This window comes from Schistocerca cancellata, chromosome 9 (assembly GCF_023864275.1).
Source record: "Schistocerca cancellata isolate TAMUIC-IGC-003103 chromosome 9, iqSchCanc2.1, whole genome shotgun sequence".
NCBI lineage: Eukaryota > Metazoa > Arthropoda > Insecta > Orthoptera > Acrididae > Schistocerca > Schistocerca cancellata.
Window position 1 is genome coordinate 142,778,724 of NC_064634.1, and position 25,837 is coordinate 142,804,560.

Sequence of the window (25,837 nt, forward strand, 5' to 3'; positions counted from 1 at the left end):
GCTGAAATCAAGAAACAGTATGTTCCACAACTGATCAACGTGTTTCCTGGGTTATATTCAGAATGTGTTGCGCAATGCGTGCCTTCAATGCAGCTAAGTTTGCAATTGGAACACTGAACACAACATCTTTCAGATAGCCTCACAGTCAGAAGTCACGCGGATTAAGATCAGGTGATCGGGACGGCCAGGTTGTAGGGAAATGCCAGCTGATAATTCTAGCATCTCTGCAACGGCGCTTCAGCAGCTACTTAACTGGATTTTCAATGCGGGGAGGTGGGCTATCTTGCATAAAAATGATACTATACACATACCCACGCTGTCGGAGAGGTGGAATGACGTGGTTGCAGAAAAGACACTCATAGCGCCGCTTACCAGAGATGGTACAGGTAACAGAACTGGAAGCATGTGTGTCTTCGAAAAAATATGGCCCTATGATAATGATGAATGATTCCCTAAACCCACAAAACACAGTGAACTTTTCAGGATGAAGTGTTACTGGTTGATTTGCGTGTGGATTTTCTGTTGCTCATATTCGAGAATTTGTGTATTGATATATTCTGTCAGATGGAAGTGGGATTTGACGTTGATGTTGATGTCCCGGCTTCAACAGGGGCACCCAGACCCCTGGGTAGGTGGTGTCCTAGTAGGCTACCCCTACTTTGCCTCCAGGACTTCTGTAATGTCATGTGGTGTATTCTTCTTTTTTCTTCTTGTCAGCTTGTTGACCTTATCAGGTATTCTTCTCCTCTATATTAGTTGCTTTTCAGACAGCTATGAGGGCCAGTGACAGGCCTACTTCACTGCGGACGGCATAGGGAGTGCCTTACTGCGATGGCTCATGGGCGGCCACCAGTGGGGTGGACAGCACTGCCTCGGCAACTCAACAGCGTGTCGGCCAGGTGCGCGACCTTGTCAATCACCGCAAAGAGTGCGGAGACAGCTGCTGCCACTCTCCTTCATGCACTGCGGGTGCAGTGCCTTGGCTGGGTGTAGCTGGTTTGCGAGTGGCAGCTGGTGTGTTGCCACTCCCGCCGCCTTCCAGCGATGTGGCCTTTTCTTTGTGCATTTTTCCCCGGAGGGGATAGACGTGCTATTTTTCAGGAGTGCCCTCACGGCACGTTTTCCGGTGTCGGTGTGTCTTCGTCTGTTGCCCCCTTAAGTGGGGACGGAGTTGACAGCATCGGCTGTCAGCATCATAACTTGCAGTTGCCGGCCACCTCGCCAGCTGCGCGTCTGGGTGCGGCCAGGGGAGGGAGCGGTCGGCAGTCTTCTGCGCCTGCTGCCCACGTTGGCAAGCAACCGCAGCTTTAATGACTTCATAGCCACAGTAACTCGCCACGTGTTGCCCACCAGAGTTTGCACACTTCGGTGTGTGCATCCTTGGTAGCAGACAAAGTCTGCTTGCTTGGGTGCCAGTGAACTTCACACACGCCTCGGGGAGAGAGCAGTAGCGAGCCATGTGGCCCATTCCGTGGCAGCGGAAGTACTGTACTAAGCCCCTCTTCTGCTTGAGGTTTTCGACGGTGACTGTGGTACTGGCCACGCGTTTCAGCTGATAGAGCCAGCTGTTCTCTGGTGTGTCGATGGCGATCACCAGCAGAAAGGGCGAATCATTGTGCGTGATGTGGGCCTTGACTGGCTTTACATTGCGCACGCTAAAATCAAGCTGCACCAGTTCTTCCCTCAGTAGTTCAGGTTCTGCCACCTTGGGAAAGCCCTTGGCGACGAGCTTCAGTAGCCCCTCAAAGACGGCAGCGTGCACGTACCAGTGGAAGCCTTGGTTCGATGCCTCACTCGCCACCTTTATGAAGTCGTTGGTGTTACAAACTTCTTCTTCTTCTTCTTCTTCTTCTTCTTCTTGTTCTTCTTCTCCTCCTCCTCCCGAGTGGTCAGCTTGGGCAGTGGTCGTGGGTACCATCTGCTCGGTTGATGGCTGCTCTCTCATCTCCTCGTCTGCAAGTGTGCCGTAGCAGTTTGCAGTCGATGTGGGCGGCGGGGAAGGTCCTGGGTCTGGCCACCTGCCGACATGTGACAGTAGCCCAGGTTGCGCCTGCCATGCTGTCACCTGGTATGGCGCGTCTTCTGCCACCCTTGGTTGAGACAGGAAGCTGCTGCTTCTTCTTGGATGCCTTTTTGGTGCCGCTTGTGCCGAGGAGAATGGCCGTTTGTGCCACTCGCCATCTGGGCGCTGTAGCGTGCTGGCTGTCATCCTTTGTGCCCTCTTGTCAGCTGGGAGTGTGTCATGCACAATGATGTCATCTTCGCCAGATTAGTCATCTAAGTTGAGGTCCATGGTTGGTGGCCAGGTCGTTCTAGGCGGCGGGTCAGACAGGGCCACTGGGGGAGCAAGCTCCTCCGAACGGCGGTCTGCCACACCAACATTTCCAATCGCCATAAGTGGGGGGCCGGATGGGCCATCAACGAGGCAGGCTCGGCCAAACGGCAATTTTCCACACCCATCGCTCTATTCACTGCTCCTCAGAACTCCAGGCGTGCCCATGACATCTCTGCTCACTGGTGGAGCGACGACTCGGTGGGCTTTGTCTGTCCACAAAATCTTCCACTGCCAATCATAGTCCACTTCTGTGCACACAAGAAATTCTAAAGCAAAGGTCTCTCTTGCTGGCAGGTCAACAGGAAGCAACTCGAGAAAATGGGTAATTTTGAATGGATGGCAATGTGCTCACAGGTATGTCCGATGTTCGGGCAATTCTCTGTGCACTAAACTTTTACACACGACCACTCGTCTCTTACTGCATTGCTGTGGCTGCTGCTTCCACTGACATTGACAATTCATTTCCTCCCTCTACGAGTTTTCACACCAAAAGAACCTGTCTTTTCGAATTTCCGAATCATTTTGTCCAGACCCACTAAGTCATTGGACCAATGCCTTTTTTCAAACACTTCAGTGTCTAAAACTTCTGAGGAGCTACGTGTGCACAGTCATCATTCTTGTAATACAGTTTTACAAGCAGAACATGATCCTGCATCGAGACAGTCACAGCGAACGTCGCAGACGCGAAAGGAGGAAAAGCCGTGTACCCGACATGTTTATATCAACTTCAATGGGTCGTGCGCATGACACGTGTTTTCATTTACGTATTCTGACACATACAGCGCCATCTATTGATCAATTTTCACACTTTTTTTTCTTCTGTCATACATTTTCCCTCCTCTCTAATAATATTCTGTTGCAATTTGACATCATTCTGACCAGTGGTGTTATTTCTACAGCATTTGAAAGTTTAAGTATAATTACCCTGCAGTATTAGAAATGACCTGGACAAAATACGAGCAGAAACTGAGCACACAAATGTGGGGTTTGTGGAGATCTTTCAGTGCCGTGATTGACTCTGGTTAAACACTGCTGTAAGGCATGTTAACAATGAGCTGAACAGGTTGCTCCAGACACTGACAAAATCTCACATGAGTGTTGTTCCAGTTGACGATATTTGTAGGTGGAGATACACTATACATGGCCTGAACAAAAACAGGAAGTGGAAAGATAAGTTAAGTTCTCTATTAGCAAATACTGTAAGGGGGTCCACAGTCCTACAAGAGATAATCCCTGTGGTTGGTGGGAACAGGCAGACAGGTTTTTTAGGTTAAAGCCGAAGTCCAGACAGTCAATAATCAAGAAAAATAGAATAAAAGAAGCTACATGTACAGTAAAGCTAAGGGTAGTATCAATTTACTTCTTCAAAATATTAGGGGAATAAAAAACAAAACAGATGAGCTGTTAGTGTGTTTAGACGATTTCAAAAATAAGAATGAAATTGACAAACTTTGTTTGTCTGAAAACCATACAACTGTGGGGATGGAAAGTGTCAGTATAAATGGGTATAATTTAGCATCTTATACTTGCAGATCTAGCATGGATTAAGGAGGAGTTGCCATTTACACAAAACAAGGGTATAAGTACAAAACTATAGAAGTAAGCAAATTTTGCGCCATCAGCACTTTGAAGTTTGTGCTAAAGTTTGACTCCTTATCAAGCTGTCTGTCAGACAAAAAGAAAAAGTTATTAATTTGTGGTGATTTCAATGTAAAATTTCTAAGCAATTCTTATAGGAAAAGTGAGCTACAAGTGTTGTTAATGACATAAAACTTAGAATCAGTGATCAATTTCCCTACACATACAGCTCAAGACAGTAGCACTCTAATAGACCACGATGTACAATGATTAACTTATAAAACTTAGCTGCGTGTACAGTTCAGAAACCATTAAGTAAAAGTGTAAGGCTGGTCAATCTGGTATCTATAGAGCATTTCAGAGAAAGTTTAAAAAATATTAATTGGGGTGATGTATATATTGAGTCAAATGCCAAACAGTTTTCAAAGAGAGAGAACAGAAAAGAAAATTTTATGAGGCAGCAAGAATTAGTAAAGACCCAGAAGTAATTTTACACTATAAAAATTACTGTAACATACTGAGAAAAATTGTCAGAAAATAAAAAAATATGTATACTAGAGATGAAATTAACAACTCAGACAATAAAATCAAATCAACATGGAATGTTGTCAGAAGAGAGACAGGAAAAGTAACCACTGTGGTGGGTAGTATCACTATTAGAGAGAATGAGACCATCTTAACCAACAGTACACAAGTAGCTAATGTATTTAACAACCATTTCTTAAGCGTAGGTGAAAAAATTGGAGACAACAGTTCAAAAGAAAAAGCCAAGCAGTACATGGAAGAGTCAGTTTTGAGAAGTCCTAGTCAGATTAATTTTCATGTAACAACCTCTTGTGAAATAAGAAAAATCATTAAATCTTTGAAAAATAAATGTTCTGTTGGAGCAGATGACATTTTTAACGAGATATTAAAACAATGTGGAGCAGTTACAGCTGATGTTCTGAGTCACATCTGCAATGCATCACTAACTCAAGGTATTTTTACCAGACAGGTTAAAATATGCCATTGTCAAGCCTCTCAAAAAAAGAGGGGACACCACAGATGTCAATAATTACTGCCCAGTATCCTTGCTCACAGCATTTTTAAAAATTGTTGAGAAAGTAATGTACTCAAGAGTGGCTAGCCACTTAGCAGTAATGGGATACTTAGTAAATGACAGTTTGGATTTCAAAAATGCCGTTCCACTGAGACAGCAATATACAATTTTACTGCCCACACAATAGAGTCTTTAAATACTAAAATGTCATCAATAGGAATTTTCTGTGACAAAAGTATTTGATTGTGTAAACCATGGCATTATGTTACAGAAATTGCATGATATAAGTGGAACAGCATATGAGTGGTTTAGGTCATACCTACAGAAGAGAAAGCAAAAAGTTTCTTTGTATGAATTAAGTGATTTAAGGAAGTTTCCCACTTCATCTAACTGGGCTGAAATTGCATTAGGTGTTCCACAGGGTTCAATCATGGGTCCCCTTCTGTTCTTGATATATGTGAATGAGATCCATTATAAATCTGAAACAAGAAGGTAAACTGACACTGTTTGCTGATGATACAAGCATCATTATTGATCCAGTAAAAGAAATTCTAATAGAAAATGATACAAATAATGTCTTTGGAAAAGTTATTGGTTGTTTTTTGCAAATGGGCTTGCTCTGAACTTCGAAGGGAAAAAAAATAAAAAAAATAAAAATAAAAACCACAGTTCATCCAGTCTTCTACTGCAAGGAGTACAGTTCCTTCAATAAATGTAACACATCACCAGAAGTCAGTAGCCAGGATAGAGCATACTAAGTTTTTGGATGTACATATAGATGAGAATCTTATTTAGAAAATTTTGGGTCTCCTAAAGCAACTAGTTTCAGCAACTTTTGCACAACTAGTTTCAGCAACTTTTGCAACCAGAATAATTGTTAATTTTGAGGATATAGAAATTCGCAAGCTAACATACTTTACATACTTTCACTCTTCAATGTCACATGGAATAATATTTTGGGGTAACTGAACAAAGTAGTCACTGCTCAAAAGAAAGGGGTTAGAATAATTGTGGGGCTCGGTGTCACACATCTTCTAGGCATCTCTTTAAGAGGTTAGGAATTCTTAAAACAGCCTCACAATACATTTAATCGATAATGAAATTTGTTCTCAAGAACACGGACCAGTTTAAAAACAACAGTGACAGTCATGATTATAATATCAGAAGAAAGATAAAGACTTGCACTATCCTCCACTTAAACTATCTTTGGCACAGAAAGGGGTAAAATATGCTGCTGTAAAACTTTTTTGATAAATTACCAGATGAAATAAAATGTCTGACAGATTGCAGTAACACTTTTAAAAATAAATTGAAATCATATCTCCTTTACAACTCCTTCTACACCATAGATGAATTCTTGAATAGGAATAAATAAATCTATAGATATAATATATTCATTCATGTATGTGTTTCTTATGCACTTCACACATTCCACATCGTAACGGTTACTGTGAGATTGACGAATGGAACATGTAACTAACTAAGAAAAGTGTAATATGTGGTTTACACCACTCACAGCATATGTAGTGAAGGATATCAGGTTCTAAAAGAGAATACCGAACAAAAACTTTAGCAACATATTTAAATGCACAGTGCAAACTATCATGTGTGCTGTCCACTATAAACCTTTTGACTGGCTCTGAAACTGAAAGGCTCCTATGAAATAAAATAGCAATATGATATTGCATTTTGGTAAACAGTGAAAAAATAAGTCCTTTAATGAGCAGCTGCATGATTAGTGATGTTTCAAAATCTGTTCTGAATTATTTATTGATTGATTTTTTTTTCTTTTTATTCATATTTTCTCACAGTACTACTGCTATAGCATATCATTCATTATGACAGCTATTCTCTTCAACATTTCTGCCATTTCAACAGCAGTGATCACTGGTGCTGCGCAGTACTTTCCTTTTACTTCATATAAAATCTGCAATAATGCTTACCTATGTTACACAACCACAGCTGTTTTATTAAAAGTGTCATGATTGTAGTGCAGCCACACCCGAACACAGCCCAGTTTTGAAGCATTCTGCACATCCACGTACACTGACTGTCAGCAGTCAATGAAATTTAGTTTCCCTCATGACATCTTGGCGCAAGTTGTGCTGAACAGCAGTAACTGTTCTCCAAAATATGAAGTGGGCATCTATACCTACTTTAATAGTCCAAAAACCACTCTACAATGCATGGTGTTGGGAACATCATACCAATATTATTAACTTTCTTTCCTACTCCTTTTGCATATTGAGCAAAAGGGGAATGACTCCTTCAGTACCTCTGCATGTGCACTGACCTCTATTAGCATCTTCTCGTGATCCTCTATGAGAGAGATACGTTAGTGTCAACATAATAGTCACCGAGTCATCTTTGAATAAAGATTCTCTAAATTTATTCAACAGTGTTTTACAAAAACTACGAGGGTCATTCCATAAGTAATGCTTCACATTTTTTACAAATAGCCATTAATATAAATAGACAAAAGCCCTTGATGGTGCTTCAAATTTGATGTTATCACCATGCACTGGTGAAGTTTCGAACTGTTCTGGCAGATGGCAGAGACATCGTACAGTGTCAAAATGGCATCTACATATGACTCAATTTACAAGCAGTGTGTTGTTATTGAATTCTTGAGTGCAGAAAAAGAAACCCTGGTGAACATCCATAAACATTTGTATGCAGTATATGGCAATGCTGCAGTCGATAGGTGTACAGTTGGGCGAAGGGTAAAGACAGTTACAGCCTCAGGAAATGCAGAAACAGAACTCCATGATCAGTCGTGCTTGGGACAGCCTGTCACAGTTACTGCTCCAAGCATGCTGAACCATGTAGATGGCATTATTTGAGCCGGCCGACACATATCAACTCGACAATTGGCTCTACAGTTGTCAGTCAACATTTGAAGTGCATCTGCAATGATCAAGACTCTCGGATATTGAAAGAGGTACTCATGACGGTTTCAACAAATGCTCACAGTGGATCACAAGATTCAAAGAAAGGCCATTTCATCTGAATTGTTGGAGCATTTTGAGACTGACAGAGAGGCCTCTCTGTCATGGTCTTTACGGAGGACGAAAGCTGAGTGCACCACGTTATGCACCAAAAACAAAAAGTCAGTCCATGGTGTGGCATCATCCTCATTCACCACTAAAGAAAAAATTCAAGACAACCCCTCTGCCTGGAAAGTCATGGTGACAGTTTTCTGGGATTGTGATGATGTCATTCTTGTGGATGTGATGCCAAGAGTGTCAACCTTCAGTTCAGAGACATACGTGAAGACTTTGAATAAACTGAAGAACTGTTTCCGACGTGTTCGATTACAAAAGAATCCAGGAGAAATCTTGCTCCAACACGTTAATGCAAGCCCACCCACAAGTCTGAAAGCACGGAACACATCGCCAAATTGGGTTGGACGTCCCTGCCTCATCCACCCTACAGTCCAGACATGGTACCCTCAGACTTTTATCTTTTTGGGCTGCTTAAAGAGTCTCTACGGGGAACATGCTTTGAAGATGACGGGAGTGTCAGTCATGTAGTGAAAACATGGTTACGCTTACAGGACAAGAGCATTTACCAGCACGGAATACATGCTCTTCCACAAACTGGTGTACGGCCATAGAATGTGATAGAGTCTACATAGAAAAATACGGCATGGACAAGACATGTTGTACATTGTCACTAAATTCTGACACTTGTTGTGAGGGGGGGGGGGGGGGGGGGGGGGGAAGGGAAAAAAAAAGGTGGGGCATTACATATTGAATGACCCTCGTACATCGTCTTTCTTCCAAGGATTTTGATTTAAGTTCCATAGTACTTCCATTGAGCAGCACTCTGAATTTGTTCAATATCTGTTGTCATGCCTACTTGATAAAGACTTCAAACACCACAACGAGATTGTAAAATTGATCTCACTGGACTACTGTATGCAATTTCTTTTACAGATATACCGCCCTTTCCCAGAACTCTTCGATTAAATCAAAATCTTTCATTTGCCTTCCCTAGCAGTGATTTAAGTTGATTGTCCAGTTTCATAACACTTCTTGGTGACGTAATTTTCTTTGTTGTTGTTGTTGTTGTTGTTCACAGCAACATTTTGCAATATTTTAGAACATGGAAAGTGTCTGCTCCCTTTCTGTCACTATATGTAAGCCAACTCCATCCCATCCACACTTTTGACTCTATCTACATCTCCTCCCCACCCCTCTCTCTGTCTCTGCACATACCATCTTTCAACATGATTTCAAATATACCACTACTCTCTCAGTTAAAATTCACAAAATATTGAACACAATGACATTTTTATACCTTATGATTCAAAATTATCTGAGTGACCCACAATCCCTAATTACACAGTGCTGCAAACTTTTGTGGTGTTTAAAAATTATGAACAATTGTTTCACTGCTTATGCAATATGTTTCTGACATCTTGCTATGCTACAAAACCATGCAATAAAGTACTGTGTTCATGCAACAAATAAGTAACAGCCATCACATTTACCAGTATAACAATGAATACCTTTCCAAGTGTGAGAAGAGCTAATGCTGCAGCCAGATCTGCAGCTTGCATAGGTGGCTCTGATCCAGATGAAGTAGCCTTAGGCTGTTGCTGAAAATACGTTTTAACAGATGGCCAAGCATGTTCCCACAGTGCATAGGCAAGCTGCGGCACGGTTTCATCCCAACAGTGGCTGCCAAGGGCACGGCTGTCGCTCTCCACTCTTGTGGCAATAGACAACAGAGTATCAAGTAGGCGGCACATATCAGATGACTGGCAGTAGCTAAGGTACACCTGTATCCAGCCACCTATATAACATCAACATATGGTACTTACATCAGTCACATATCAATGTGTAAGAATGATACAAATATAGTTACTTATTTAAAATAAAATTATCATGAGTGAATATTAAATGTGTCAACATATATGTATTGCTTTATTCCAAGAGGTACTAGATCGAAAAAATGAGTCAGCGGTGACTGTCCTTACCTAATAGCTTGCTGGATCTGACAAGTACACTATGTGATCAAAAGTATCTGGACACATGGTTGAAAATGACTTACGAGTTTGTTGGGCCCTCCATTGGTAATGGTAGAATTCAATATGGTGTTGGTCCACCCTTAGCCTTGATGAAAGCTTCTACTCTAGCAGGCATACGTTATTGTCACGTAACCCCTCCACCACAGGCTGTGCATTATGAACAGGTGCTCAATAGTGTTGAAAGATACAATCACCATCCCTGAACTGCTCTTCAACAGTGGGAAGCAGGAAGGTGCTTCAAACATCAATGTAGGCCTGTGCTGTGATAGTGCCACACAAAACGACAAGGGATGCAAGCCCCCTCCATGAAAAAATTCGACACCACTGAATTTTACTGTTGGCACTACATATGCTGGCAGATGATGTTCACCGGGCATTCCACACACCCACACCCTGCCATTGAATCGTCACATTGTGTACTGTGATTTGTCACTCCACACAACATTTGTCCACTGTTCAATCATCCATTGTTTATGCTCCTTACACCAAGCGAGGCATTGTGTGGCATTTACTGGATGATGTGTGTGGCTTATGAGCAGCCATTCAACCATGAAATCCATGTTTCCTCACCTTCCACCCAAATGTCATAGTACTTGCAGTGGGCCCTGATGCAGTTTGGAATTCCTGTGTGATGTTCTGGATAGATCCAGAATGAGATTTTTACTCTGCAGCGGAGTGTGCACTGATATGAAACTTCCTGGCAGATTAAAACTGTGTGCCAGACCGAGACTCAAACTCGGGACGTTTGCCTTTCGTGGGCAAGTGCTCTAACGACTGAGCTACCCAAGCACGACTCACGCCCTGTCCTCACAGCTTTACTTCTGCCAGTATCTCGTCTCCTACCTCTGCAGGGTTCGCTTCTGTTAAGTTTGGAAGGTAGGAGACGAGATACTGGCAGAAGTAAAGCTGTGAGGACAGGGCGTGAGCCGTGCTTGGGTAGCTCGCTTGGTAGAGCACTTGCCCACGAAAGGCAAAGGTCCCGAGTTCGAGTCTCGGTCCGGCACACAGTTTTAATCTGCCAGGAAGTTTCTGGATAGATGTCTGCATATTACACATTATGACCCTCTTCACCTGTCAGCAGTCTCCGTCAGTCAACAGACGAGGTTGGCCTGCACGTTTTTGTGCTGTATGTGTCCCTTCGTGTTTCCTCTTCACTATCACATCAGTAACACTGGACCTAAGGATGTTTAGGAATGTGGAAATCTCATGTACAGATGTATGACAAGTGACACCCAATCACTTGACCACGTTCGAAGTCCGTGACTTCCGTAGAGCACCCCATTATGGTCTCTCACGATGTCTAATGACTACTGACGTCGCCTTTTGGGGGTGTTCGGATACTTTTGATCCCATAGAGTACATATTTTCTTGCAAAAAGTACCAAATCTCTTACACATAGGTCGTAAAATCCAGCATTTTACTCCAAAACATGCCAAATCCTTTTGAACTTTCATAGCAAGAAGCACCCAATACTCCTGCACTCATCTGGCTGAGTATTGTGACATCTCAAACACAGTGAGCCAATATAAAGTGTCTGTGTGATCATGTAATTACTGTCTCAGTAATGGCTGCCTGCAATTTGTTAGTGTGTTATTTCATGAAATGTTCTTGTGTTTTCTGTTGTGTTTGTTTACTGTAAACAATTAATGAATTCTGATATGTCAAATGAATTTGCTGATTTGAGAGAATTTACAGAAAAGCCAAGGAAACGTAAAACATCTGTAAATATGTGGAAGCAGAATGTTTTGAAACTCGAAAAACATAATGCTGCTGCAAGTTGAAAATCTCCAATCGCATGTAAACATAATCATAACTTTCAAGAGCATTATGCATGTCAGAAGATGTCATGATACATGAAAATAACAGATACTGGTACAATACAGATGCTGTGAGTCAGAGAAACTTTTTAATGGGGTATATTGGTGTGAACCATGAACCATGGACCTTGCCGTTGGTGGGGAGGCTTGCGTGCCTCAGTGATACAGATAGCGGTACTGTAGGTACAACCACAACGGAGGGGTATCTGTTGAGAGGCCAGACAAACGTGTGGTTCCTGAAGAGGGGCAGCAGCCTTTTAAGTAGTTGCAAGGGCAACAGTCTGGATGATTGACTGATCTGGCCTTGTAACAATAACCAAAACGGCCTTGCTGTGCTAGTACTGCGAACGGCTGAAAGCAAGGGGAAACTACGGCCGTAATTTTTCCCGAGGGCATGCAGCTTTACTGTATGATTGAATGATGATGGCGTCCTCTTGGGTAAAATATTCCGGAGCTAAAATAGTCCCCCATTCGGATCTCCGGGCGGGGACTACTCAAGAGGATGTCGTTATCAGCAGAAAGAAAACTGGCGTTCTACGGATCGGAGCGTGGGATGTCAGATCCCTTAATCGGGCAGGTAGGTTAGAAAATTTAAAAAGGGAAATGGATAGGTTAAAGTTAGATATAGTGGGAATTAGTGAAGTTCGGTGGCAGGAGGAACAAGGCTTCTGGTCAGGTGACTACAGGGTTATAAACACAAAGTCAAATAGGGGTAATGCAGGAGTAGGTTTAATAATGAATAGGAAAATAGGAATGCGGGTAAGCTACTACAAACAGCATAGTGAATGCATTATTGTGGCCAAGATAGATACGAAGCCCACACCTACTACAGTAGTACAAGTTTATATACCAACTAGCTCTGCAGACGACGAAGAAATTGAAGAAATGTATGATGAAATAAAAGAAATTATTCAGACAGTGAAGGGAGACGAAAATTTAATAGTCATTGGTGACTGGAATTCGAGTGTAGGAAAAGGGAGAGAAGGAAGCGTAGTAGGTGAATATGGATTGGGGCTAAGAAATGAAAGAGGAAGCCGCCTGGTAGAATTTTGCACAGAGCACAACTTAATCATAGCTAACACTTGGTTTAAGAATCATGATAGAAGGTTGTATACATGGAAGAACCCTGGAGACACTAAAAGGTATCGGACAGATTATATAATGGTAAGACAGAGATTTAGGAACCAGGTTTTAAATTGTAAGACATTTCCAGGGGCAGATGTGGACTCTGACCACAATCTATTAGTTATGACCTGTAGATTAAAACTGAAGAAACTGCAAAAAGGTGGGAACTTAAGGAGATGGGACCTGGATAAACTGAAAGAACCAGAGGTTGTACAGAGTTTCAGGGAGAGCATAAGGGAACAATTGACAGGAATGGGGGAAAGAAATACAGTAGAAGAAGAATGGGTAGCTTTGAGGGATGAAGTAGTGAAGGCAGCAGAGGATCAAGTAGGTAAAAAGACGAGGGCTAGTAGAAATCCTTGGGTAACAGAAGAAATATTGAATTTAATTGATGAAAGGAGAAAATATAAAAATGCAGTAAATGAAGCAGGCAAAAAGGAATACAAACGTCTCAAAAATGAGATCGACAGGAAGTGCAAAATGGCTAAGCAAGGATGGCTAGAGGACAAATGTAAGGATGTAGAGGCGTATCTCACTAGGGGTAAGATAGATACTGCCTACAGGAAAATTAAATAGACCTTTGGAGATAAGAGAACCACTTGTATGAACATCAAGAGCTCAGACGGAAACCCAGTTCTAAGCAAAGAAGGGAAAGCAGAAAGGTGGAAGGAGTATATGGAGGGTCTATACAAGGGCGATGCACTTGAGGACAATATTATGGAAATGGAAGAGGATGTAGATGAAGATGAAATGGGAGATACGATACTGCGTGAAGAGTTTGACAGAGCACTGAAAGCCCTGAGTCGAAACAAGGCCCCCGGAGTAGACAACATTCCATTGGAACTACTGACGGCCTTGGGAGAGCCAGTCCTGACAAAACTCTACCATCTGGTGAGCAAGATGTATGAAACAGGCGAAATACCCTCAGACTTCAAGAAGAATATAATAATTCCAATCCCAAAGAAAGCAGGTGTTGACAGATGTGAAAATTACCGAACAATCAGTTTAATAAGCCACAGCTGCAAAATACTAACACGAATTCTTTACAGACGAATGGAAAAACTAGTAGAAGCCGACCTCGGGGAAGATCAGTTTGGATTCCATAGAAATACTGGAACACGTGAGGCAATACTGACCTTATGACTTATCTTAGAAGAAAGATTAAGGAAAGGCAAACCTACGTTTCTAGCATTTGTAGACTTAGAGAAAGCTTTTGACAATGTCGACTGGAATACTCTCTTTCAAATCCTAAAGGTGGCAGGGGTAAAATACAGGGAGCGAAAGGCTATTTACAATTTGTACAGAAACCAGATGGCAGTTATAAGAGTCAAGGGGCATGAAAGGGAAGCAGTGGTTGGGAAGGGAGTGAGACAGGGTTGTAGCCTCTCCCCGATGTTATTCAATCTGTATATTGAGCAAGCAGTAAAGGAAACAAAAGAAAAATTCGGGGTAGGTATTAAAATCCATGGAGAAGAAATGAAAACTTTGAGGTTCGCCGATGACATTGTAATTCTTTCAGAGATAGCAAAGGACTTGGAAGAGCAGTTGAACGGAATGGATGGTGTCTTGAAGGGAGGATATAAGATGAACATCAACAAACACAAAACGAGAATAATGGAATGTAGTCGAATTAAGTCGGGTGATGTTGAGGGTATTAGATTAGGAAATGAGACACTTAAAGTAGTAAAGGAGTTTTGCTATTTGGGGAGCAAAATAACTGATGATGGTTGAAGTAGAGAGGATATAAAATGTAGACTGGCAATGGCACGGAAAGCGTTTCTGAAGAAGAGAAATTTGTTAACATCGAGTATAGATTTAAGTGTCAGTAAGTCATTTCTGAAAGTATTTGTATGGAGTGTAGCCATGTATGGAAGTGAAACATGGACGATAAATAGTTTGGACAAGAAGAGAATAGAAGCTTTCGAAATGTGGTGCTACAGAAGAATGCTGAAGATTAGATGGGTAGATCACATAACTAATGAGGAAGTATTGAATAGGATTGGGGAGAAGTTTGTGGCATAACTTGACCAGAAGAAGGGATCGGTTGGTAGGACATGTTCTGAGGCATCAAGGGATCACCAATTTAGTATTGGAGGGCAGCGTGGAGGGTAAAAATCGTAGGGGGAGACCAAGAGATGAATACACTAAGCAGATTCAGAAGGATGTAGGTTGCAGTAGGTACTGGGAGATGAAGAAGCTTGCACAGGATAGAGTAGCATGGAGAGCTGCATCAAACCAGTCTCAGGACTGAAGACCACAACAACAATAACATCCTAAAAGATGAAGGCCTGATAGGGGTAAGAAAGAATGTTCAAGCACCAAATAAAACTATAAGCTACAGCGTACAAATTTCTCTTCAGGGAAAGTCCTCTGTTTGTAGAGCTATATCTCTAAGTATTTTTAATGTTGGGAGAAGGAAGGCTGAGCATGCAACTGATGAGAAAATGAATTGTGAGGTTGCAGTTTCTGAAATAAGAGGTAGTGCAAGGCTTGGTGATGGTATGTAGAAACTGAAGGCTGAAATTATAGCTCACATAACAAGGTTTATATGCAGAGGACAGTACTGGGGGAGAAAAAAAGACATAATTAAGAAAATATTTTCTCCAGAATTAACCATACATATGTGGAATTTATTTTATGAGAAGACAGCAGCTGGCAATAAAACTTCAACAAATCTATAAGTGAGCAACAAATTAACTACCTAGTAGATACAGTATGATAAATTGACAGTAAACATTTAGATTCAGATAATGTGTAAAATATATGTTATGATTACTGCGTACTAAAAGGCAATTTCTAATTACCTTCTTTTCTTTCAGATTTTTGTCACCAATTTCTGGGGTTTGGCAACATAAAACAGGACACCTGCAATGTTTCACTAGCATTCAAAGTTTGTTTTAAAGTTACTACTGATTAGGATATCAAGAAACAGCTGTAGTGGAAAGACTTGTGCATAAACTAAAAGAAAATTCTTTTTATCCAGAACCTTAATAAATGCCCAGATGGCAGTTTAACAGTGATCTTTGATTTGATGCAGAATCAGCCTTTATCAAAGACAAATTATTAGAGCATATTATTCACATTAATTATGGTACATGTGTTAGGAATAGTCATTCATGAGGAAAGAAAATTACTTCACCAAACATGACACATTTTTATAGGTGGCTGGAGAGCGAAGATGGCAGGGGATCCAAAGGAAATTAGTTCATGTCTATGGCATTTTTTTGAGTTAGTCTTAAAACCATACAGTGATGCAAATAATATTAAATGTATTCAATTGTTTAGTGATAACTGTGCAGCTCAAATAATATTAAATGTATTCAATTGTTTAGTGATAACTGTGCAGCTCAAAACAAAACTTAACGTATTTTATTTCGTCTGTGTGACTGCATGACAATACGGATTTCACGTTGACTGGTTTTTTCCCTGTACATGGTCATTCATATGTCTGCAGATAGTTCTTTTGGCATTACAGGAAAGAAACTACAAAAAACTTGAAACTCTAATACTCCCAGAGGTATGACAGTGTATTTGAAACAGTAGGAATACTTGACTACCTGAATTTCTGATTTTTCCTGGGTCAGTTGGTAAGAACTCATTCAAATATTAGGAAGAAGAAGAAGAAGAAGACTAGATGTCATGCATGAGCATAGGTTGGTCTGCATGGTGTATGTGCAATGATACCAGTGAGCAAACACAAAATGATCAGAAGTGGGGTTAGATATGATTGTATTTTGCCTCAAGTTAAAGACTTGTAGAATAGTAGTCATTCACAACAGGCAAAGAAACATGATATGGTACACACATTTTCTGCAGTGGGCTACAAACTGAACCAAATACCTTTCGACAAAAATCTGGCAGAGGATAATGGTGTATGAGTAGATAATGAGGATGGAGACAATGATAAAATAGATGTTCATTATGACTGTTGTTTTGAGCCAAATATCGATAATACTAAGAAAAATTAGTTCCTATTTGTGTAATCATTATTAACATAGTATCTCTTAACACCGCAGGCAAAATAATTCTGTAACACAGTTGGAATCGGCCAAGTCATACAAATACCTGGGTGTAACAATATTATGAGAAGGTAAGTTGCTAATCACCATATAGCGGAGATGCTGAGTCGTAGATAGACATAACAAAAAGATTTTCACACTTAAAGCTTTTGGCCAATGGCCTTTGTCAACAATAGACACACATAACCCCTCCCCCCACTCCCTCCCCACACACACACAGTCACACAAATGCAACTCACACACACGACTGCAGTCTAAGGCAACTGAAACCATACTGTGAGCAGCAGCACCAGTGCATGATGGGAGTGGCGACTGGGTAGGGGTAAGGAGGAGGCTGGTGCAGGGAGGGGGGAGGGATAGTATGGTGGGGAAGGCAGACAATGAAGTGCTGCAAGTTGGGCAGTGGGCAGGAGAGATGTGGGAAGGGGGGTATGGCAGACAGTGAAGTGCTGCAAGTTTGGCGGCAGGCAGGGGTGAGGTGAGAAGGGGGAAGGGGGGAAGTAATGGAAAAGGAGAGAAACAGAGAGAAATAAACAAAAAATAAAAAAAAGACTGTGTGTGGTGGTGGAATGGCGGTTGTGTAGTGCTGAAATGGGAACAGGGATGGGGCTGGATGGGTGAGGACAGCGACTAATGATGGTTAAGGCCAGGAGGGTTATGGGAACGCAGGATGTATTGCAGGGAACGTTCCCACCTGCACAATTCAGAAAAGCTGGTGTTAGTGGAAAGGAACTATATGGCACAGGCTGTGAATCAGTCATTGAAATGAAGGATATCATGTCTGGCAACTTGTTCAGCAACAGGATGGTCCACTTGTTTCCTGGTCACAGTTTGTCGGTGGCCATTCATGCGGACAAGACAGTTTTTGTTGGTTGTTATGCCTACATAAAATGCAGCACAGTGGTTGCAGCTTAGCTTGTAGACCACATGATTGGTTTCACAGGTGGCCCTGCCTTTGATGGGTTACGTGATGTTAGTGACCAGAGGAGGTGGGAGGATGTATGGACAGGTCTTGCATATAGGTCTATAAAGGGGTATGAGCCATGAGGTAAGGGATTGGGAGCAGGGGTTGTGTTAGGATGGACGAGTACATTGTGTAGGTTCAGTGGACGGCCGAATCCCACTGAGGGAGGGGTGTAAAGGATAGTGGGCAAAGCATTACTCATTTCACGGCTTGGTGAGAGGTAACCGAAACCCCGCTGGAGAATGTAGTTTGGTTTCGATTCTCATAAGAAGGGAGGATTTCAAAATTTCATATGCACAAAGTCAGCTCCCTAATCCAATGGAGATAAAATGAATACGATCTGTAAAAATTAACGGTCATCAAATTACAATGTGAAGAAACCTTTGATTTCAGAAGCTAGTTTATTCTTATCCCCTTTCATCTATACACAGTCACTCTTATATGGTAATCTGACTTTTTTACCTTCATTTGAAATAAGACCATATAATAAATTCATACAAAAGCAAGAATTATAGAAATGCTTGAATTTTTATGGGTAATTAACATTAAGGCTATTAGAGAGACAGAGAGAGAGAGAGAGACCAGCTTGATAGAATGGAAGGGGAAAAAATCTGCTGTGGTTTTGCCGATGAAACCATCTGCCATTCACCGAAGTTACTTAAAATAAAATCTGTGTGTAACACACACATACTGGCTTCAGCAAGACTGCAAAAACTGGCATAATTTCCATTATTTAGTTCTTCAGTAAAACAATAAACAGATTTTTTGGTGATGTAAGCTTGATTGAAGCTATAAGATTACAGTTAAAAGTAATACTTGATGAATTACTTTTAATTTTTTTATTAATGAGCAAACTGTAACTACGACAGAAAAACATCATTTAATAAAACATGTGGACATGTGTTCCAGGGTTTGGAAACTAATAGTGTTCTTTACTAATTTGACACACCTGAACCCCCAGTTTTTACTGCACAACTATACCTCCTCCTGACCTACTGAAAGCTATTTACTACTGGTTGTGAAATCCAGGTTATGTAGTGTAGTTTACATAAGCATGGCAACATTTCTTGTTTTTAGGATAGTCAAGTAGAAGAACAAATTTCAAAGCTAATTTTTTGTTATTGCTGCAGAAATCAAGAGTTGCGTGACTGTAAGAGCTAGGAGAAGGTAATTATGAGCATGGTTGTGAGTGGTGTTATTTCATTGAAATGTTGGAGAGGCATTGTGTGAATAGCCCAGATAATTTTTTTTACTTTTGTGGAACTTATATGATAAGCTCAAGAGATCGACAAATAAGAGTGTTTGTGTGCAAATCGTGTTTTGCTTATTTTGGCATGATGCTCGGAGATCATGTCATACAAGCATGGAGCAATTAAGGAAGTGATGTGTAGATAAAATGAAGTGTATGAACTTTAAATTCCCACAGTATGGTGTGAAAAAAAGAATCACATCAATGATTGTTACTTCTGTATGAAATTAATGGAGTAAAAAAATAAGAGGGAGGGGGAGATGGTAAGAGAGTGAGTGAGTGAGGGAGGGAGGGAGGGAGGGAGGGAGGGAGGGGGAGAGGAGGTGGAGAGGGGGGGGGGAAGAGAGAGAGAGAGAGAGAGAGAGAGAGAGAGAGAGAGAGAGAGAGAGAGAGAGAGAGAGGAAGAAGGAATATCTTGTATCTGAACTTAAATTTGTTGATTTAACCTTCCTCCATGGTATAGAGTTACTGATCCCCTCCCCACCAAAAATCAGTCTATGCATTTGAATTCTCTGAACTGGAGGTGACTCACGAAAGCGATGAATCTAACTATTCCGAGCATGGTACTGAAAGTAACCCAAAACCTGTTACTCCAACAGAACCTAACAAACTTCCTGGCAGATAAAAACTGTGTGCCGGACCGAGACGCGAACTCGAGACCTTTGCCTTTCGTGGGCAAGTGCTCTATCAAATGAGCTACCCAAGGTGCTTGGGTAGCTCAGTTGGTAGAGCACTTGCCCGCGAAAGGCAAAGGTCCCTAGTTCGCGTCTCGGTCTGGCACACAGTTTTAATCTGCCAGAAAGTTTCATATCAGCGCACACTCCGCCACAGAGTGAAAATCTCATTCTGAGAACCTAACAATTTTGTGAAAGACATGAGACCCTCAAAAGACGCAGTACCATTTCTGGGATCATGGACCAGTGAAAATAATTTACCTGCATATGGTACATCTCATTCAGTGTGCAGAAATCATGCTAAATATTTTGTACAAACGAGACTTTTAGAACACGACAGAAGATAATTCATGGAGTACAAATATCAAATGCCTATTAGGCCTACGACAAGCAAAAAGCTTTATGTTCAGAAATAGCTTCACATTGCATTCATACATACGCATCAGTTTCTCAAGCATGAGATTGAAAAGTAGTATTATGAAATTTTTATATAAATTTGGAATCATTTTTTCTTCCATATTTTTTATGACGTCCCCACTTCTTCTCCTTCCTCGTTCTAACAAACAATCTTGTCATCACCAATTCTGTAGCTATTCCTGCCATTGTCAAAATTTGTTCGCCGATTAACTTCACTAACCCTGCCAGAATCACAGGTTTAGTTATCCTGCGATTATTCTCCAGTTAGGCGTTGTTACATGTTCGTACAAAATGTTCTCCACATTACTTCCAGAATAGAACATAAACGGCTTCTAGCCGAGGACTGTACAACTGGTCCTTACTAGTGTAGCGATCTGGCCAAAACTTTTCTGTCAAAATTTCATTTTCTTGGATACACCGAGAAGATAATACGTAATCTTTCTCACCTGTTACTCCTGTTAGTCATTTATTTCAATTCTGGTAGTCTGAATCTATGAATTTCGCTAGCAATTATAACAATGCTGATCATCTGCAAACCCAATCAACCACATAATCGGACAGCGATTGGCATTCATCCATTCGGCTTTCCTCCGCTCAGCTTGTATAGCCCCATCCCCAATTTTCTGCAGAAAGTTTATTTCTAGATGTGACAAGGATTCTCCTGACAGAGACATCACATACACTATGCACACATTCAAAACTCAACTTATGATTCATTCAGAAATCAACTTAAAATGTGTTCAAAAATGTTCAAAAAAACAAGAGGGATGCATTTCAAAATAATATGAATAATCGACAGACCAACGTGCGCTGGATGCTAGGCGCTTTGGGAAACAAGTTTTTTTTTTCCCTAAAGAATATGAATGTGGCGCCCCTTTTCTGCTAGCATCTAGCTGCTTGCTGCGACTACTTGCACAGCCAACAGCCACATTCCTGTAGCTAGAAGCGGGAGAATCTACTACCCAAACGCAACTCAAATGCGCATGTGCATGAGCCCGCTTATAACTGCCAAAACAAATCCAATGTAAACAGTTGTGACTTCACGCTCATCGGAGGAAATTTGTTGTTAAGAAGCATTGCATAGTCTTCCTAAAGCCTTTGACACATTTTGCTGTTGGCAGATGCTTGTATGAGCACTGTGTGTCATTGTTGTATATGGCACATTTCCTTTGCAATTTAAGTTATTTTTATTTTTTTCTCTTGTTTATGTTTTATTGTTGAATTATTATTCTGCAGTAGCTGGATACAGTAATATCCTTTGTTAGAGTATTGGTTCTTACCAGTCAAAATTATAAAAACTAAAATTTAACAGAAAACTAAAACAATGAAAAATTCCCAGAATTCTAAAAAATTACCGGGTTTTTCCTGGTTTTCACCTGGATGAAAAAATTCCCGGAACTCCCAGTTGTACCGGTTCGTATACACCCTGAGTCAGTTCCCAAATCTACTACCTGCAAAGCTGGAAGAAGAGATATTTGTTGGACCAGATATGTGTAAGTTGATGTCTGATGAACACTTTAAAATCACAATGATGGAAGCAAAACAATAAGATCAGAGAAGTTAAAAAAAAAAAATCCTTAACAAATCCAGTGTATCATTTCCCCGCCCAGACTAAAGAAACTGATTACAAGAAAATAGTGGACGATATGTTGCAGCCATTTAAACAGTCAGAATGCAAGGTCTCCCCAAAACTACATTTTTTAATGTTACACCAAGACAATTTTCAGCACAATCTGGCTACCGCATCAGAGGAACATGCTGAATGGTTCCATCAGGAACTTCAATGTCTGCAACATCGTTATCCAGGTTTTTGGGGAATAAACATAATGTGTGGCTACTTCTGGTCTATCACATGTGAAGGTGAAGTGATACACTAAAGGAAGGACATCAAGCACTCAGTCACAGGAAAATGTAAATGGAAATAATACCTCCACCTGGTATTTGTTTTTTCTAATTTATATGTCTCTCACATTACTTTTTAATCATTTTCTTACTATGCTTCAACTATATCCCCTGTAATTGTTTTCTGATCTCATAGGGTACAGAGTTTGATGATGATGTGGCATAAAAATCTGTATTTTGTAGAGAAATAGGTTTCAGATTCATGATCAACACAATCAATTTAGTCAAAAATTCATATTTTCATGCAAATTACAGAGAAAAAGGAAAATTTTTTTGGCCTTTGTAATTTCTGTATGCAAAGAATTCAGGAAAAAGCAGTAACCTTACACAAAATTTAGACAAACAAATGGAACATAAACACCAATAAATGAAGCAATGACTGTCAGCAGCAATGAAGGGAAGTAGGGATCGAATAATCAATATGAATTATTTCTGCCATTGACCAAGCTCAATGTTAATTTATTGTCATGTATTTGCATTTTCATTGTTCTGGTACTTCCTAATTGAAATTTGAACATCTTTGAGGTTGCATATTACATATATTTAATCAGCCACTACTTTAGAAAACAATGTAGCAACATTACCTAATAGTTTCTCCTGTGATAGTTCCAAGTTTGCACTTGCATTAATAATATCTTGTAGTCCTTCAACAAATGTTCTCATAAGGAGTACAGAATCAGTACTTTTTGATTTGCATACTGTTGAAACATCACTCATGAGAGGAACTGCAATGCTTCCAACATCTTCTCCTGCAAAATAAACAACATTTTTAGCTTCATTCTGGCTGCAGAGGTGCACTGTGTGTGTGTGTGTGTGTGTGTGTGTGTGTGTGTGTGTGTGTGTGTGTGTGTGTGTGTGCGCGCGCGTGCATGCACCCCACACATCTGTGCTGTGCTTATACCATAACTCACTGCAGAGTGTGTGTGTCTGTGTGTGTGTGTGTGTGTGTGTGTGTGTGTGTGTGTGCATGCACCCCACACATCTGTGCTGCGCTTATACCGTAACTCAACAGTGTATAACTCAATAGTGTGTTTATCTGCTCTTTTATGAATATCTCCATCTGAAGATGTTGATGTGTTACTTAAAGCTTTCACAACAGAATAGTTGTAGAACTGGATCTCAGGCTAGATGTTAGATGTCATTGTGCAATTCTCACAACATGTGCAGCTGACAGACATCTTCACATACGACAAACAAGCTGCTAAGCTGTAAGTGAAGCCTCCTACTTATGCCAGCCTAAACAGAAAATGTACAGGTGTGAACTTACTGAATTCAGTGGCTAACAGTGAAGATTTCTTGATTGGTAATGGGAAAGGCAGCTACATCACCATCCAGATGATAAACCAAGAGCTTTGGCATGTATGCAAAAGTGCAAAGGCTGTTGTTCATGCTGTACACTGCCATTGGCCACCCCAGCGCCCTCTGTTGGGAGCCACATGTCGATTCATGCATCTGTGCTCAAATCTGGCCATCCTTGCCATTGTCATCTGAATATCTATGTTGTCATCAAATCTTTTATAACCAATAGTTGTTCGCCTTAGCAGTCAATGTGATTTTAACGTGGCTGGCAATGGATTCCAGCCCCAGATCTAGGGGTGAGCAAACCAGGATATCTTCTACAGGCAAATAGTTTCAGCGAATTGTCAAATTCATATGTGTGTGTGTGTGGGGGAGGGGGGGGGGGGTTTCGGTGACAATATGGATATTTGGATGACCACAGCAAAGATGGCCATGGATGCATATAACAGCATGTGATTTCCAACAGTGGGTGCTTGGGTGGCCAACAACAGTACACAGTAAGAACAAGAGCCCTTGCACATGCGCTGAAGCTCTTGGTTCATTGTTTGACAAGTAGCATTGCTATATTTCCCCACTACCGATCAGGAAATCTTTGCTATTGGCACCTTCACACCTGTGCATTTTCTGCTTGCACTGGTATGAAAAGGACAGAATTGTGCCAATGAACTTGGTGGGAACTTCATGATGATATCCAATGTTCCACCCAAGAACTATTTCTACAAGATGGTGAAGATGAAAAAAGCACACAGAAGTATGATAAACAAGTGACTGACAAAGAAAGTTGTTTTATATGTATTTAATTATCAATCATAGGCCTCATTATTCCATCCTTTATGGATGAAATAATTATCTATGTGCCACCTACCTACAACCTGTAGAGAAAGTAGTTGTAATTTGGACACACAACACAACCATGAATGTTAGTACAAGTTTATTAGACTGTGGCATGTACACCAATCACCATAACATAAACTGAACACAATAAGATAAGGTGTTCGTAGTATTGCTCTTTCACAGCACATTCTTGCGGATTACAATGCATCACTAATGCACATGGATTTCAAGTGTGCGTACATTACTTCATTCCTCTTCCCTTGGGGAACAGCTCAGATTCGCAAGATGCCCATGCCGTCTTCCTTTGCAAGGCTCTGGCTGGGATGATGTACTGATAATGGGGTGTATGACTGGAAGTACTTGGGGCGCACGCAGTGTCACAGTCTGTCTTCTCCTGTCAACCCATACGGTAGGATGAGTGACATCGGCTCCATATCCACATCAGGTCCAGACCTGGTGGTGGTGGTGGTGGTGGTGTTGGTGCCCCCGCAGTTGGCAGCTGAGGGTGAGGAAATGGCTCTGGTATGGACAACAGGTGCATTGGTACTGGTAGCGGTATTAGAGAAGCTGCGCCCAAGTTTCGTCCAACAGCGATGGGGTATCCCCAGTATGTTGTGGCAGGGACCCATCTACAACAGCTGATCCATCGAACAACGCAGATTGACATGGCATTGTCAGTGTCCTGGCCGAGGTTGTCCGGTTGTCCATGTGCATGTTCAACTGGTCGTAATGACAAGCACTGAGGTGCCCCTCTGTACGGGCATTGGGAGATGACAGCTGGAATCCATTTTTGGGTGACCACCAAACCCTTGTGCCCAGATAGGTACCCCAGGCTGGAAAGTGACGATGGCTGCACGGGTTGGTGTCTCTGACAGGGCCGCAAGAGATGCAGGAGAGACCAGGGTTGATTCCCATGGAGCAGTTCAGAAGGAGTGTTGTCGCTGAATGGTATGACCAATAGGAAAACAGAAACTGATCCAAGGCAATGTCAGACGGGAACCCAGACACATACTTTTTACGTTTCATTTTGTATGTTCTAACTTTTCAGCCTCATCATTGGCTGCAGATGGAACGTGGTGAATCCTGAGGGTGTTGCAGGTGGCATTTTTTTATTTGTAAATATCTAGTCTGAGCCAAATTAAGTGTCTTTGATGTGTATGCAATAGGCCACTAGGAGCCATCAGAATGTTTATGAGCTAACACTGCCCCCAGCCCGTGCTGGGATGCATCCGTTGCTAACATTAAATGTTGACCTTGTTGGTAGGTTATGAGGCAATGTGCAGATCGTAACTTAGACTTCAGTTTGGAAAACACTGTTTCACACACCTGCAAACAGCGAAAAGACGTCCCCTTACGCAGCAAGGCATGTAATGGTTGTACAACCAACACCGCCCCCAGCAAAAACTGATGATAATAAGCAATCTTACCTAAAAAAACCTGGAGATCCTTGACTAACATATGGTGTGAAGGAGCCAGAATGACAGACATTGTGATGAAGGGGTATGACACCTGCACCCAAGACAGAACGCAAGTTAAACAATAGAAGGCAG

At 41.3% G+C, this 25,837-nt stretch overlaps 1 protein-coding gene across 2 annotated transcripts in view; it reads right to left on the reverse strand.

Moving 5' to 3' along the window:
• LOC126100596 (protein MMS22-like) overlaps positions 1 to 25,837 on the reverse strand; it is a 152,720-nt gene that overhangs the window by 38,436 nt on the left and 88,447 nt on the right. For both annotated transcript variants that reach the window (XM_049911223.1, XM_049911224.1), the window contains 2 exons: positions 22,739 to 22,903; positions 9,466 to 9,752 (listed from right to left, as the gene is read on the reverse strand). In XM_049911223.1, coding sequence (XP_049767180.1) covers positions 9,466 to 9,752; positions 22,739 to 22,903 — 452 coding nt within the window. The remainder of the gene's footprint in view (positions 1 to 9,465; positions 9,753 to 22,738; positions 22,904 to 25,837) is intronic.